The sequence below is a fragment of the Protomyctophum parallelum genome, assembly GCF_964188405.1.
Source record: "Protomyctophum parallelum genome assembly, chromosome: 11".
Taxonomy (NCBI): domain Eukaryota; kingdom Metazoa; phylum Chordata; class Actinopteri; order Myctophiformes; family Myctophidae; genus Protomyctophum; species Protomyctophum parallelum.
In genome coordinates, this window is record NC_139707.1 from 13,665,721 (window position 1) to 13,683,942 (window position 18,222).

At 41.8% G+C, this 18,222-nt stretch overlaps 1 protein-coding gene across 2 annotated transcripts in view; it reads right to left on the reverse strand.

Moving 5' to 3' along the window:
* LOC310867214 (voltage-dependent L-type calcium channel subunit beta-4-like) overlaps nt 1–18,222 on the reverse strand; it is a gene marked incomplete at both ends in the record, with an annotated part of 40,908 nt that overhangs the window by 17,512 nt on the left and 5,174 nt on the right. Inside the window, one exon of one of the 2 annotated variants that reach the window (XM_083777102.1) lies at nt 13,157–13,201. The exons of the other annotated variant lie outside the window; for it this stretch is intronic. Within the exon in view, the coding sequence (XP_083633228.1) occupies nt 13,157–13,201 (45 nt within the window). Of the gene's footprint in view, nt 1–13,156; nt 13,202–18,222 lie in introns of those variants that run through there. 2 annotated transcript variants of the gene reach the window in all.

Sequence of the window (18,222 nt, forward strand, 5' to 3'; positions counted from 1 at the left end):
AGGTAGAGTAAGTGATATGTTTTGGTTAAAACAAAGGGGTTTTTGTTAAAAGGTTAAAGCACTTTATTTTTATTTTTATATATAACTTTATTTATAAGATTTTCAGTTTTTGTAGACAAACAACCCCACATATACCCCACCCTCCCCGGTTCCATCACAAAACAACAACAACAAAAAAACAACAATAAAATAAAATAAACAGGTAGTAAAGGATATAAATAATAAAATAGAATGAAATAAATACAATAAAATAAAATTTGCCTTTTACTAGATTAAGGGGCTACACAGTGAACCAAATTACATGTAGGAAAACACTTAGGACACATCATCAAAAGACAGTGAATCAGAAGACAGTGAAAGGGTGAATTCAAGGAAAGGGGACCAATCCTTCACAAATTTCTGGCGAGATTTGTACCTGTTGTATCTGAGATTCTCCAATGGTATAAAGGATAGAACATCCTTGACCCAACTTGTAAATGTTGGAGGTTTATCAGATTTCCAATTGCGGAGAATAAGTCTCCTCGCTATGAGTGAAGAAAAAGCTATGAAATTGGCTTGGGGAGAGGTAATTGGTGCATCGTCGTTGGGAACTCCAAATATAGCAGTTATCGGGTTGGGCGCAATTGGCATATGACAGATGGTTGAGAAAGCATAAAAAATACTATTCCAAAATGGGTTCAGGGAAGTGCATCCCCAGAACATTATGTCCAACAGAGGCTGGCTCCAGATGACATCTTATACAAGTAGAGTCAATGTCAGGATAAATTTTAGATAGTTTTTCTCTCGAGAAATGCAAACGATGTACTATTTTGAATTGAATTAAGCAATGTCTAAGACATAAAGAGGTAGTATGAATACGCCTCAAAGAGAGTTCCCACGTCTCTTCCTCCAGCTCTAAATTCAGGTCCTGTTCCCAGGCTGATTTTGTTTTATCCAAGAGAGGAGGGCCAATCTCCTGTAAAGCTCCTGTATCTCCTGTATGCTACCTTTGGTGTATGGGTCCCAGTCTAGTATGGTGTCTACTATACTCTTATCTGGCATAGCTGGAAATGGAAAGTGTTCCTTAGCAAAACTTCGAACTTGGAGGTATCTGAAAAAGTGAGAATTTGGTAGCTCATGGTCATCTTGGAGGTTTTTAAAGGATGCAAATGTGCCATCTATGAATAAGTCGCTAAAGAAAATCAAGCCATTGACGTGCCATGTTTTAAAAGCTGAGTCCTCTCGTGAGGGAGGAAAAAGATGATTGTTGGTCAAGGGCATATGGCCCCACGTATTATTAAAATCAAAGTGTTTTCTGAATTGGCGCCAGATTCTGAGAGAGCTATTTATTACTGGATTGCTAGAGCGTATGGAATTAGGTTAAAGCACTATTATATAGTAAACATTTACGTGTTTGTTCAATAACCGGAGTCTCCCCAGCGCCTCTACATCTCTTTAATAGAGAAAATACATTTTCAGGTAGGCGGCACATTTTCAGCCAATCAGGAGAAAGTACCCATGTATCAGCTTAATGTTTATATTCTTCCAATTCTGCTCATTTGTGTAATAATCAATTGAAGTTTCACTTGTTTCATCTGTATCCTGATCTCTATCCTGATTGGATACAATTGGTATCCCATAGACTCCTGCTACTGAAACTCTATCTATAGCAAGCAAGCAAGATCTATTTTGCACTTATTTTAATCAAAGAAAATCACTTGCCCAACCGTTATTAAAATTTCATTTTATTTTATGATTATTATTGATTGGTAGACAGTTTACATGTACCTTAAATGTTTGCCTGGTCTGTGATGATGTCTATGCTGCTTGCTGCTATGGATTATTGTTGTTTTTGTCTTTTTTAACAACAGGAGGAGAGAATAAGAGTGAATCGGAGGGTGCAGCAAAGATCCAGGTGTGTGTGTGTGTGTGTGTGTATGTGTGTGTTTATGTGATAGGGTACCGCGTTGCTTAGCATATTTATTTAACGCCTCTCCTTCTGGGATCAAAGACAGCCTGATCAAAGTCAACCAGCCGAAAGAGCTCAGAAAAGAGTGGAACTGACGTCGCATCACCAGGCTTTCCAAATGGTCTCATTTTTGTTATGACCAGCATGATTGATCCGGCCTAGAGCCTGCTCACCAATATCCATATCCGGATCTACTTATGAACAACAGTGGACACCGAGTGAACAGAGTGGACACCGACGGTTGTCAGTATCATGCATTTTATGTCAAATTTTCAATGGCTTCAGCCCAGGGACGTTTACTATTTTGGGAGACAATGTAAAATTGTTTAAACCTTTCAAACTGACCACGTTTATTTGACCAAATAAAGTGTCAGATTAAAGCAATAGTAACTGATGGATAAGAAATAATACAACCGTAGGTTCAAATTTTACGGGGGCCAGTTTCGAATTGCAGCCGTCCGTAGGTGCCATTTGAGAGCGGTTTTGAAGGAGTCAAGGGATTCACATGTCTTAATGACTCTTGGTAGGGCGTTACACATTTTGGTGGCATTTGATAGCATAATTTAGTCCCTTGTTTGTGCCGAATCTGGGTTGCAGCACCTTTATCACTAAGAGGCCATGTAAGAACGACTCCCACAGCCTATGCCAGCATGTTATGTAATTTTTTTTAGCTGGTAATGCAGTGAAGATATGGCTTTATAAAGTGGTATACGGCGCAACAGACCCAATCTAAATAACAATCTTAACATTGAGGTGGAGTCTGAAGGGGTGGTTCTTCAGTTCTTCTGCCTGCTACTGCTACACAATAATCATTTAGATATAGTCATTATAAAACAAAAGTCACTAAATTAGCAATACAACCTTTAAATTGTAAGCATTAAAACATACACTTTTGTAGTAATGTTGACCACAACTACAGTGAACATGGGTCTATGTGCATGTGTACGGGCGTGTTTGTGTGTGTTTGTGTGTGCATTTCCATATGTCCTCAGGAGGAATCAGACTCATTCCATCACCATCAGAAGAGCTCTATCCCCCTTCCCTCACCATCCTTATTAACGAGTCAGTAGCTACTAGCTGCTGTGTGTGTGTGTGTGTGTGTGTGTGTGTGTGTGTGTGTGTGTGTGTGTGTGTAGGGGAGGGGGGTATAAATGAAGAGAAATAGACCAACTACAAGTTATAAGTCACTTTCGTCAAGACTGCACTAGTGCTTAGTCGCGTTCCCCGCCCACACCACCCACCCCCCACCCCCCGCCACACACACACACACACACACACACACACACACACACACACACACACACACACACACACACACACACGCACACACAAACACACGCACGCATGCCGAAGCATTGTAAGGCAGTTGTTACAAAAGCAGTGCTAGGCTAAGTCTATATGGTCATGAAGCTTCCCAGCATCAAATCCATCCTGCCTGCCTGCTGTGAGGGGGCGGATTGCAAGGGGGGCCAAGGGGGACGCTATTTCAAGCCTACTGACGAAGATGGTTGCAAGACATTGGCTGTGACGACTGCACATCATCTGTACCGCGCAGCGCAGTGGGAGCTTTAAGTAAGGCAAAGGATGAAACGTGAACGTGTAGATGTGATGTAAGCCTCATTTGAGGAGGAGATTAAAAGAATGCTGGTGATTTTTAAGTTTCTATGAGTGGCTATGAGTAGCTCTGTACTAGAAATACACTGGAGATAAGTTTGATCCAATCTTTAATGCGCTCACTCTTCTGAGTAGTTTCTAGATTACTCAGAAGAATGTCTAAATCGGAGAGGAGCATATTCTTGACTCAGACGGATTCACCTTTAGTTGACTTAGGTGCCATCCAGATGAGGACGTATTCTGGCATTTTGGGGGACTTAACTGGCAAATTTTGAAACCACCTTCCAGAGTGGGAAAGTTTGGAGACGCAACTTTGTCGTCTCCATGTGTACAGCGAATGTCGTCTCTTTCCTGAGCCGGTGATGTCATAGTCCCCTCGCCCCCTCCAAACTAACCAGTGTGTTAATGGTTTATATCACCATAACCATTTACATAAGTTCACAGCTATTTTATATTTCTCCCATGCATGAGCTTGTAGATGAGCTATTTTTGTAGAACAGATATAAATTATGGTAATTACCAATCTGGAAAGACAAAATAAAACTGATGATCTGCATTATTGTTACTATAATGGTGTAGTGTAGAATAGATTATAGGCTATATCTAAGATAGGCAGCACAGCCAGGCAGGGCCTCTGCGAGGTGCACAGAACAGCAGCATGGACTCACCTCGTCAAAGTGCTTCGTCTTCTTGGGTGGAAATTAAACATTCTGAAGGTGCTATCCATGCTTCAACTTGCTCTCTAAATTATATTCTTTGCAAGCAAGCAGCCAAAATGTCACAGGCAAAGCCTTTGTGTAACTTCAAAACGGCTTTGGGCATGGGGGGAGAGTATGTTTTGCACTCCGTCCGTCCGTCCGTGTGCGTGTGTGTCCGTCCGTGTGTCCGTGAGCAGCTAATCTCGGCCACCGTTAACCCGGTCGATGCCAAACACACACTCCCTGGATGCCAACCATGAACCTCTGCCCCAAACTTTCCAGAACGGCCTGTTATAGCGCCACCAGGAGGCCGCTTTGTGCAAAACAAGTTTTTGCATGCCAAATTTTGCACACACACTCCCTGGATGCCAACGATGAACCTCTGCCCCAACATTTCCACAACGGCCTGTTATAGCGCCACCAGGAGGCCGCTTTGTGAAAAACAAGATTTTGCACAGTACACCTACACATTTTGTCCAAACATCGCGCAAATTGGTACACAGTCTCTCTAGAGCCATTCAACGAAACGGGTCTTTCAGATTTCTCAGACTCCATCCTGATTGGTTAAGATTGGCTTCCAAAGTGCTCAGTTTCAAACAAAATGCTGCAAATCATGAACACATCGCGTGATTTCCGTGAAATTGTGCACGCACATTCCCACTAGGCCGAGGAAGAAATGCCACATGAACAATTTCAACTCAGCCTCAAGGTGGCGCTATAACTGGCCGAAAAGTGTTTTTACCTCTAATTTACTTTTGTTGCCCTTTTATCCAACCACCAGATGAAGGCAAGCTGCAATGTCCTACATTCCTATCCTGGTGGAGACCTGTGCCCAGAAGGGCACTTTTTCTAGTTGATTCTGAATTGAATTTTAATTCACACATTAATCATGTTACGAAGATTGCCTTTTTTCACCTTAGAAATATTGCACGAATCAGAGCCTATTTGTCTTTGGACGATGCAAAAACGCTAATCCACGCCTTTGTTTTTTCTCGGCTTGATTACTGCAATGCACTTTTTTCAGGACTGCCTAAGAAAACAACTGACAGATTACAACTTGTCCAAAATGCAGCAGCCAGAGTTTTAACTAGAACTAAGATGAGAGAACATATTACTCCAGTTTTGGCTTCACTGCACTGGCTTCCGGTTGTTTTTAGGATTGATTTTAAAATTATTTTACTTGTGTATAAAGCTCTCAATGGGCTCGCACCTTCCTACCTACATATGTCCCAAACCGCCCCCTAAGGTCTTCCACTGCTGGCCTGCTCGCTTTGCCTAAAAAAATGGCAACTAAAAAATACGGGGAAGCAGCTTTTTGCTTCTACGGGCCGTCGGCATGGAACAAGCTCCCACTGTACCTTCGTCAGGCAGCCTCTGTAGACATTTTTAAAGCACAGCTCAAGACCCACTTCTACAACATTGCTTTTAATTGATCTTTTATTTTTTGTTATTCATGTCCTCACTGTATTGCATTACTGCTTGTTTTTTTTATGTCGTTGCCTTGCTTTTCTTTTTTATTCGCCATTGTTCTGTAAAGCACTTTGAGCTGCATTTCATGTCATGAAAGGTGCTATACAAATAAAGTTTTATTATTATTATTACTGTCCATATTCCTCGATAAACAGTGTGCAATTGTGCAATTTCTCTTGTTAACTAGCTGCAGATTATATTAGCAACATGTTTAGCGCTGTGCAGGCAGCAGGTGGAACCAATATGCAATTATCTGACATTCAGCAGTGTTGCACCCCGAATATAATCTCCGAAGTCAAACTCATAAATTCACAATGCATCATGCCGCCCCTCGTTGTGAGCTTTAATATCTGCAAACTATGAATCTCATGCTTATGTATATTTTGTAGCCTATACTTCTTGCAGAAGAGGGTAGTTATGAGAATATTAGTAGGCCTATGTAAAATCATTAAAATTGTAATGAGTAATGAAAAGAAAGAAAAACATCCGCAACAGTTGAGTTGAGTATGCATTCACATGCATTTTACAGGCCGTGCATAATTATAGCCTACTACAGCTTTTTTTTTCTTTTTGGGTGGCCATCTACAGGCCGGCATGTGTACTACAGCTTTCTCTGGAATCAAGAGCAGTTTACCGGTCTCGTGTATACGGCATGCAAAATTTACATAACCACGGTCCACAATGTAGACACTGGAAAGATTTATATCGTTTACAAACTTGCACGGCTAACAGCCCGAGCTGTTCTTGTGTGGTGGGGGCCTTACACTGTACAGTATGCCTGTTCTCCCATGTTAGAGATCTGGCTTCACTTTCTAATGCTTGAAACCAACTAGGCATAAGCGCACAGATGCTGACTTTTTTCCACTCATGAATGCAGCCGTTCTCAAAAGCCACACACACGACCCACTCGTGCACGTGAAGATTATTTTTGGGGGAGAGGATAAGAAAAAAAACTACTTTAATGCTAACCCTGACTCTTTAGTGAAAAAATTATGTCTGCAACATTTGATTTGGGGTCAATTAGACAATACGTTCATGACTTTTGGTATTTCTATTTTCTGCTAAATAGGCCCCTCCCGCAAAAGAATGCGGCACACATTTATCATATGTCTCCACAGGTAATGTGTGGCTTGGTGTGAGTTTTGATTGATTGTATGACACATAGTTCAAGAGTTATGGGGCGGTCTTGCTCTATAGCGTTGCAGTCCCGCCCCCTGGAAATGATTACCCGTTTATTTTCCTCATAGACATTTCAAACAAATAATTTGAAAGAAGAAGAAAACGGCAGGTTACAACTTTCTTTGTTGTTTTTCTTCTTTGTAAATAATTTGTTCGGTCCAAAATGTTGTGTTTGTTGTCATGATTTGTCACAACTCGAGTTGGCTTTGTCCGTGGCGTAAACGTCTTTAAATAAATACTTTTTGAAAAGCCTATGGAGAAAATAAACAGGGAATTCAATTCTGGGTCTCACGTCGTCATGACTGCGATGCTCTACTGATCAAAGCATCATATTGCTTAGTATTGTTAGATTATTATTATTATTTTTTTTTTTTTTAAGATATTTTTTTGCGGCTTACGCCTTTATTGATTTTTTTAAGGGATAGACAGTAGGCTGACAGGAAACGGGAGAGAGATGGGGGGATGACATGCGGTAAAGGCCGTGTCGGGTCCGGGAGTCGAACCCGCGGCACACCGCGACTGGATCACCAGTCCGGTGCCCAGACCGTTACGCTACGGCCTGGGCCTAGATTATTGAAGCAATGAACTCCTTCTCATTGTGGGTTAAATGATAAATGGTGCATTTATAAAGCACACAACAATGCATTACATTCACCAACACATTCTTCACACACCGACATCAGAGGAAACCATGCATAAGCTATCTCACAGAACCACCACACCAGACCTCAAGTATGAATTATAACCACGAGGAGCATCAAATTATGAATAACAGTCTGTATAGGGTGAAACACTGCTATTTGCTACAAATTGTGTTTCATCCGAGAAAATGTGTGAGGCGCTCGTTGCAAACACACCTGCACATAGTATAAAGCCTGTCATGCTGAGTGGATTAGCCCTCCATTTTCCTGGGCAGCCAGCTGGCCTACGCTCCCACTCCTGCAGACTCAGCCATACTGGAGGAAAAACTGGGCCTCAGCACAAATGTTTACTTAACAGACGATGGCACAGTCTGTCGTCCTAGTAGACATTGCCATACTCTGCTCCACACAGCCCATTAACACCATCCATCCATGCATACAGTACAAGTATGAGAAGAAACAGTGCAGCCAGCCTGCTAACACCTTATTAGCACTCTGCTAGTATTTGAAGAGCTTAGATTTCCCTGAAATATATTTTTTTCCATAGAAAGTACAAAGCATCATATTAGGTTGACTGCGGACAGACAGAAACCATAATGCAGGTTGGAATTAATTCATTGTCGTTGAAAAACAGTACGTGAATATTATTGCAAGAATATACCGGTAGTAGTAGAACATATCCCCCACCATTATATTATAATGATAACTCATATGAAGGAGGAAGCATTGTGACAGAAACAGTGTTATTTCATTACAGAGCTCTGTCATGGGATGGCTCTTCCCTCTACAAGGCAAGCTAGGCCAGTTAAGAGTTCAATGTACATCAATGATGTACATTGAACTCATCATGCTCATAGACTAGAGATATCAAATATGAATTGCTTAAAAACATACACAGTAAAAACCTGATGTTCACCTGTAAAGCCCAAACCGCAACAATGATTCGCCATGCAACTCCTTGCAACATGCAACTACTTGCAACCATTATCCATGGAAGTTGCATTGGTGCGGTTGATTTTAAAACTGTTTAATTGTTGCATGGAGAATCATTGGTGCGGTTTGGCATTACGGTCCATTTTACCATCTAAGAGTTGAAATAACACTTGTTATTTGTGTGCAGAAACAGAAAATACACATGCCACAAACATCAGTCACCAAAATTGGTAGAAGTATGCATGATGAAGTATGCATGATGCAAGCACCATATATTGCAGGTCTAATGTGCTGCTATACTGCAGAAACCCTGAAAATGGCTTGACTGCAAAAAAACTAACAACAACACATCAATAATTTCATTAAAAATAAATAGTGAAGTGAACTGTGCAACAGAAGATGGGAATAGCACTAATTTCAAATCAACATGCCAACGTGTACGGAGACTCGGAGAGGATTAATGCCTTTGTCCTATAGGCACCTGTAGTAACGATCTATTGAGAGCCATGGGAGTCTTTCCTTTGATACAAATAACTGTTATTTACTGCCTCGTTACAAATGAAATGTATAAGGAGACGGAAGAAGAAGCCACACCTTAGACCTACAGAGAACAACACCTCTCCATTTATGTTGGCTGAAAATAATGAAACACCTTTCTGGAAATATCTGCTTGCTCCACAGGGGTTACCTGTGCTTTTCATAGCACACAGCTAAATCTCCCCTTCTGGCTCCATTTGTACAGTCTCAGAATTGAATTAACATTCTGGATTTGACTATGTACTACTGTCTTTCTTTAACCACTTTCACCTGATCATTATAGGTGAAAATGTTCAAATGTTCTCTTTCTGAAAATAGGGGACCTTGTAAATCACTTATTTTCACCACGTGACATCGCCGTACGACAAAGTATAAATCAGACTTCAGTGGTTAAGGGATTTGTCTTATATTATGCATTTCCTAAAAGTTACATAATTATGTTTGGTATATAAAAAGGTGAACTATTTGGAAATGTATTTTTTGGAACCACACTACAGGACTTTGGCCAGTACTTATAATATAAGCCTTTCAAGAATGTGAAAACATTGAGATTACAAGAAACTAAGGTGACATCATTTACCACCTCTTCACTTCCAGCAAGATGGAGAGAAGAATTCAGAGCACGAAGCACTTTAAAACATTCCTAAAATGACTCTCATGGGCACAAGCACACAAGCAACAGCCACCCCATCCACACACACACACACACACACACACACACACACACACACACACACACACACACACACACACACACACACACACACACACACACACACACACACACACACACACACACACACACACACACACACACACACACACACACACACACACTCGGTACAAAGACTGGGTCATTAGTGAGGCTATTATCTAGGAGTGTCAAGTAGCCAGACTTGAGTCCATCGTGCCACACTCAAACCTTATCTCTCCAGATGCCAAAGCTCACTCTGCTTCCCAATCAACTAGCTCTCTCTCTCTGCTTCCTGCCTGCTCTCCATACCTATCAGGTCCTGCTGATGCTAGAAGCACACAGAATCCCCCATGTCTGCAACTATACCATATATAGCATATCCTACATAATACGCTTAATTCCGTGCCCACAATTCGGTGTTCAAAATCGGGTGGCCAAGTTATAGTCTGTGACGTGTTGCCAATTACAACAGGGCTTAGCTTTCCTAGAACTGCGGTGGGATCCATAATAACGACCCCAGGACACACGCTCCCCAAGCACACTTCCGCAGGAAAGTGTACAAACAACTACAAATTAATAACATCAGTTGCATCATAATAATATTGGATCCGAAAACGACGTGTGACTCTCTGCTACCTGGACGTTCCTACTGGAGCAACATTAGTTGTTGTGTCTGCCATGCATGGTCATCCGTTCTTGGTGGCGTGCTCTCTAGGTGTGAGCACGCTACAGGCGCGAAAACCTCTAGTAGCTGACAATCTGTATGAGCTATGAAACTTCAGCAGGTAGAAGGCATTGTCATATCATATACTATGGAACACACATATTATGTTGCATCTACCAATAATGGCCCTTATAATACCTTCATGTTAACAATACATTTAGAAATGAGTCATGCAAAATCTTAACATACTAGATCATCCAGTACTCACAGGCTGAAGATTTCTGGACTCCAGTCATCTCACAGAAGCCTTGGACAAAGACCCACTTCCTAAAAAGCCCAACACTAACAGGCCAATGACAAGCACTGATAGTCAAGCAGTAGAAAGCAAGTAGACTGTGGTACTCCACTAGCTTATCAACTAGACTAGAGAGCTTTGTAGTCATTGCCAAGTTTGACAACTCTGGATGTTTTCAGCCTTGTTCCGACATCAGGTTTGGGTTAGGTCACCTTCAGTTCTTTTATATATTTTTTTAAAGATATGTTTGGGCCTTTTTCTGCCTTTATTGGATAGTGTACAGTAAGCTGACAGGAAATGGGGGAGGGGGAGATGGGGAGTGACATGCAGCAAAGGTCATTGGGATCGGGAGTCGAACCCACAACACACCGTCAGGCTGGATTAGCATCCTAGGTGCCCAGACCGCTAGGCCGGGCCGGGCCGGGCCGTCACCTTCAGTTCTAAAAAGTTTACCGAGCTGCGCTACTGAATCTGTCGGCAGGGACATTCAGAACGTGTACGTGTACATTATTGTTAGTGGGAATGAAAACTAAGCACCCCACCAGAAGAGGAGGGTTGAGGGTGGACCAACATCCTGTTATTCATTATTCTATTGGCCCCCAGAGGCAAATTCAAATAGAAACAAACAGCAGAGGGCGCTGTTTTTTCCTTCTTTTGCTGATGGGTTCCCACTCCCAGATTGCAGAATTATCAGTGGTTACATTTTGACCTTGGTGTCAGGTAGGACACCTACTTCTACTGGTTGACAAGTAGTACTGTCTGAAGCTCTCAAGCGTAATATCTAATAGAAGGTGCTCAGAAGGTGCTTTGAACTTACAGTAAATGAACGTCTTCCAATTTCACTCTGAATACCTTGTACGTCAAAAAGCATTGTTGAGTATGTAAATGGTGCATTTATATAGCACCTTTATCCAAGGCACTTTACATAGATTGTGCATTACATTCACCCATTCACATACGCATTCATACACAGATGGTGGCAGAAACCATGCAAGGCACCAGCCAGCACATTAGGAGCAATTTGGGGTTCAGTGTCTTGCTCAAGGACACTTAGACACTAACACTGGGGGAGCCCGGGTTCGAACTGGCAACCTTGCAGTTACCATCCAGCCACTCTACCCCTGAGCCATCGCCGCATGAAAATGTCTTCTATCATGAGGAGATAACCAATTGAGCGTATCATACAAAACACAGTGATGTCTATTGTATGTACAGTAAGGGTAATTGAGTACAACTCTACAGATATTATTGTAGATTATGTGTTTCAGAGGTGTTCCGATATATGTCACCATAGTCAATATAGAAAGTAGAAGCTGTTGAACAATGTGTTTTCTTATTTGAAAAGTAAACAATGTATTGACCTATACATTAATCTGAGACTATTAGTTGCTTTACTCCAGACTACTACTGCATTATGTTCTGCTACTGCAGAAACCCTGAAAAAAATAAAAAAAATAAAGCATATCAATAATTTAATTAAAAATAAATAGTGAGTTGTGCAACAGAAGATGGGAATAGCACTAATTTCAAATCAACATGCCAACGTGTACGGCGACTCGGACAGAATCAATAGAGGCTTGAAAGAAAATTCGGAGGATGTACGATTACGAAAGTACCTTTTCCTAGTACCAAACAACATGCTGCAAGATGTCTGCTTCTTTAATATAAGATTATTAGTAAGAAGCTATTCTTGAACCAAATTAAATTCAGTTCAGAATAAGTGAAGACACTTAAATAGATGAGAATCTATTGAATTGAACACACGCACACAAACAGTTAAGCTTGCATTCATGCCATGTCTCCCATCAAAGATAGCAGATCCACAAGCTCACAATGTGTGTTGTGAGCTTGAATTGTTGGTGTGATGTTGGCACACAACCAACTAAGTACTATACATCACCCTTTAGGCCATACAGAACAATGGAAAAGAAACACTGTTCAGATCAGTAGATGCTCAGGTAGATGGAAGTGGGCATGGATTCCTCTTGTTTGCACCACACAGGTTGGAGTATAGAGAGACTTTTACCAATGCGCTGTGAGTCGGAAAAACAACACATTCTCCTTCTGTCTCTGACTATCAAACACACACATGCATGCACACATACATGCATGAATGCACATACATAAACACGCATGCATGCACGCACACACGTACACACGCACACACCCTCCCCCCAAACACTTCTGACTCCCCAGAGGAAAGCAACAATGTGCAAGATTAATGTACACAAGTGTCAAATACATCCTTTCCCTACACTGATTACACACACGCACGCTCGCGCACACACACACACACACACACACACACACACACACACACACACACACACACACACACACACACACACACACACACACACACACACACACACACACACACACACACACACACACACACACACACACACACACACACGATACAAAAGACTGACTCGCAGGTATTTCACACCACTACTGTACCGTTTCACCTCAAACAAACTCACCGCTTCCGAGTCTTCGAATCCATGAAGGTACAAATTATCATACATGGAGGAGTGATATTCCCAAAAGCACCTCTTGAACGAATGAACAAAAGTAAAAGCGACTGCTGATCAACCAGCTTCGATGTAGGATGGATGGATGGTGAGGAAGGGGGCCTGGGAGGGTTTACAACCCTGTCCCCCTCTCCACATGAAGGTAGGCAGAGCAGAGGAGACCCTACCACAGGAGCAGATGAAGGTAGGCAGAGCAGAGGAGACCCCACCACAGGAGCAGATGATACAAGTGGAGCCTGTTCTCTTTCCCCGAATAGACAGTGGATCGAATATTATCACCCCCGAGCCTCAGAGCCTAACGAGCGTTGGTTCCCATTTTAAAGCAGCCTGGTTGTCCCCAGAGGCAGAGCAGACCTGGCATTTTATCTGCCTTCCAAGCACAGCACGCACACGCACACGCACACACACACACACACACGCAGTACACACACGCACGAGCCAAACCCTTCCTCCCACACTAAGCGATGACAGAGAAAGGGATGCAGCATGCTGATTGGCCAGGGTATGCTCCAGTCAGCTTGGCTAACAGTGAATAAGGAAGAGGAGAGAGAGAGAGAGAGAGAGAGAGAGAGAGAGAGAGAGATATATAGAGACAGACAGAGAGACAGAGAGACAGAGCTCCACAGGAGCGTTAATCACCGATTCACCATTCTCTGCAATGTGGTCCTTGTTTAAAAATAGTTTCACTCCCAACCCAACAAATACGATTACCTGTTGTACCTGTTGTAACAGTCTGTCTGTCTGTGGCCCTTTTGTGGCCATATGGAACAGTCCTTGTGTGGTAAACGTTTATAGAGGATGTGTGGAGAATGTCTGAAGAGTGAAAACTGACTGTAAAGTGGACTGACTAACAAAAAGGCAGGTATGGGTAATTTGCCAAATCAAGCTTAGACAGGGGTTGCCTTGGCTCATTTGGACCATGGCCTGCCCTATACCTTTTCTGGCATTGTTTGTATTGTATTGATTATAGTAATAATGTATCAGGTGAAAGAGGCGCTGTCTCCATTGTCCCCCTTTTTGCCTTTGTTTTCCCCCCATATTATTGTTATTATTATTTTAGTATGTTTCACTATTAGAAATTGAAAACTATTATTTCAACTTGGGCGAGTCCATTTGGATGCGTATTGTCGGGCTTTGGAGACTGAACTAGGTATATGAATTAATTTGGAGCGTATTCTGCAGGCACACGCCGTTGTCTGTAGTAGCGCTGGCCCGTCCCCGCATCTGACGTCGGGGACAAGAAGTTAATCATAAATATAAAACGAGATCTTGACCTGTTGTTATCCCTGCTCTGTTACAACACCTCAGGTTATGTGTTATTACATCTTCACGTACACACAGAGGCCATACGATCCCCATCCATCTGCAGATGTTGGGGCTATGTAATGGTATGCTATACTGCATTATATATCATCAGTTCTGCCATAGAAAAGGGTCAAGAGCACTCGAGGAGATCTGAAGATCAGAACCTGACTTCGATTTAGAAAGGCTCTGATGATTAAACTATTTATGATTGAATGTAACAGTACTATGTCTGGGAAATAAGAAATTCTCCAGATTAAGATAAAAACTGAAAGAATTACACAAATATGGGAATTGGTCCTGTTAAAATTGTGCAACACCGCCCTCTTCTGATAAGGAATATTACAGCAGGTAGAGTCTACCTGCTAGACTGTCACTATAATCCTCACAGGTCCCAATCAGGGGTGTAGTGGGGGGGGGGGGGGGGGGAGGGGAGGAGAGGACGACATCCCCCCACTTCTCTCACGTCTAGCCTACAATGTTTTGACAAAACTATGTTTTTTTACTTTATTTACTTTTATGGATACGATTAAGCATTGAAAACCCTGTTTCTAAATAGGCTATAATACATGTCTTGTGTTTTAATGTTTTAATAGTGTGCGTAGTGCACGTGTGCATGTATCTTATGGGGTGTCCCCCCGCTTCTAAAAGTAGCACTACAACACTGGTCCAAATACAGTTTTGTCTTTACACCCCTTAAACAATTAAGCACCTTTCTTCAACATCATGGTTTAGTTATAAATCCAAAGATGTGACAGCTGTCCTGAGCGGGCAGACCTCATGGGCAGGCACTCAATGCACTCACAATGCAATGGTCCAGCAACTCACAATCCCCATGGTGAGGGGGTTCTTCTCCATTATACATTTTCTCCGTTGCACTGGCCTCATTTATCAATATATTTTAATTCGTTTTTAGATATTAAAGGACTGATAGGTCATTTTAAATGTTTTAGGAATAATACTTTTATTTATTATAGACAATAATAATAATAATATCATCAGAACTCTAATTAGTGTTACTAATGCTTATTTCTCAGCCTGTATACTGATCTACTGATTTCCAGCTTTTGGTGTATGTGCACAAACTTTGTCCTATACAAACATTAAATGCCTTTGACAATGAATGGACAATTTTGAGTATTCGTGTAAACACAAACACTGCATAACACAAATAGCCCCTTGAGATGCAGCATCTAATTTCCGAGGGGGTCCCATAAAAACCTTAACAACAGACATATACATTCATACAAGTATACAGATACATTCATACACAGATTTAATATACTCATCATATAAAAATGTCTCTCAATTTAGATTTGTTGCATTTCTAGTTGGTATTGTATGTTGATGGACAGAAAGCTATGTGTATGGTATGTTCATCTGGAACTAGTGCTTGGTGCAGAATGCAGATGAGAGTGAGGTGGAGCAGCCAGGGCCCATTGAGTGTGCATGACCCACATAAGGGGGAATTAGCTGTACAAAGCAGCCTCTTCCTTATCACGTTGGAGGCTGTACACTGAAAAATAAATTGGTAGGATGGATGTCTTTGTTTGATGCATTGTGATTCAGAAATGCAATTAAATCTCTGGAATGAAGTGGCTGTGCTTTCAGCCTTGAGAGTTAATTCAAGTCAATGGGCCATTCAATTTAAATGTAATTCAGATTTGCATTACAGACCAGAGAATTTTACCTTGGTTTCCCTGGCCATGAATGTAGGATAAGAAGTCCATTCAGAATCATCAAGTCACATTGAAGAGGTTTCCAGAAGGCCACTCTTAACCAATTGGATGCCTTTGGCGGAATATTCCATCATCCAACTGTTGTCTGCTTTTGACGGAATTAAACTGTCTCACTGAAAATCAACTTTTAACACTGACACAGTTGCTAGGCAACACCTTCGTCACTCCCAGCACAAGGAAACGTGTGCACGCATTCCATAGGGTCCCATTAAAAGTAGAATCTTTTTTGGCTGTTATCTATGAAACTACGAGCGCTGTTCGTGGTGATCATTCATCATCCATCCGAGGTTCGCATGTGTTTTGTGATTTTTCATCACATCGCTCCCGACATCTTAACATTTCTGGCGAAAGATAAACATTGTGAGCTACTACTAACACAAGCTGTTTCTTACAATGGAGGTCTGCGAGCGAGGAACCCGGATGTGAAAACATGGTAATAAGTGAGGAGGCTGCAGTGAGATCAGTGAGGATCTGTAAACGCTGAATACGGCATTTAATAGTCATGGCCCTTCTTGGCTACTAGTCATGGCCCTTCTTGGCTAGTAGTCATGGCCCTTCTTGGCTAGTAGTCGTGTCACTCGCCAGAAATAAAGTGATGTCATGTGACGTCCTTCAGTTTAATTAACTCTGCTCAGCTTAACACCTCTCCCCAGGGGACCTTCGAGCAGGATGTGAATGTGGACCACTTCATGCAGTGCCACAAATGCATGCAGGTACCCTTTCCTTTCACTTTCCTTTGAAGATGCAAGTCAGTGATAGGTCATGCCAGATATCCACAGGCTCTGGCTGCCATGCTCATCTTATCCTAACCCTAATACTCTGAGAAAATCTGCACTAAATCCACTACATGGACACTCCAAACATCATCTTTGCACTCACATAGATAGATCTGGAAGCTGAATGAAATAAAAGCCTGGCTCTATTTCTCCCCAAGCCTTTCATCAATACATCACACACACCAGGTTTGCAAATGAAACACGAATAGAAAGCTCAATTAGCCCTTCGCTAAGTCCCTCCCCAACAAGTCCTTGTCCAATGGGCACGTTAGCAGCGAGAAGACAGGGCAAGCTGTTCTTCTCATCCATTGAGATGCATGTTAAAAATGATAGGATTTCTCCATATAAATAAACGATCATTTCAGTCGCAAGAGCATCGAAATGTCTTCTAAATCTAGTCAACCGGGCCTGCAGTAGGCTATGCACTGGACAAATGTGCATGACATTATTTTAATAAACTAGAAATACGAGGAAATAGAATAGGAGAAACAGTACTATCCATCAACTTTAATGACCGCCCGACAGGAGTTTTCATGTTGCACGATAAGTCTACGGTCATTAGTAGGGTTGTCCAGATCCGATCACGTGATCGGAAATCGGGGGGAGGTCACACTATTTTCAAACGGAATCGGATCGGTAGGAAAAAAACGTGATCGGAACATCCCTAGTATCCAAATTATATCCATATCATGATATTAGACTGGATATTGTCTGTGATTTTGGATATTGTACTATTGTGATGTGGCATATGTGTTCTATGAAAATCACACCCGTGTGAAGTGAGGGTCGCTCTTATCATTATACATCATCATACATCATCTCATGAACTGAATTTATTTGATGGTTACCCGATTTGCTCGTCTACATATGACGTACATTTTCCCTTCATTGTCAATGGCATTTATTGTTTGTGTTGCCACAAATTGATGTCATATTTGAGGCACATATAACCTAATTTCTCCTTTCATTGTCAATGGCAAATATAAGACGTGAGGGGACAAAAGCTGTATATAGGAAGGGCTCAAAAATATAAATATCAAATCGGTATCAGCAGAATACATCGGCAGAAGAATCAAATGATCGGAATCGGATCGGGAGCAAAATAACGTGATCGGGACATTCCTAGTCATTAGTATTAATGTAATCACCTGGGTGGGTCAGTCTTGTAACTTTCCCGATGTTGGAGCTGTGTATGTGT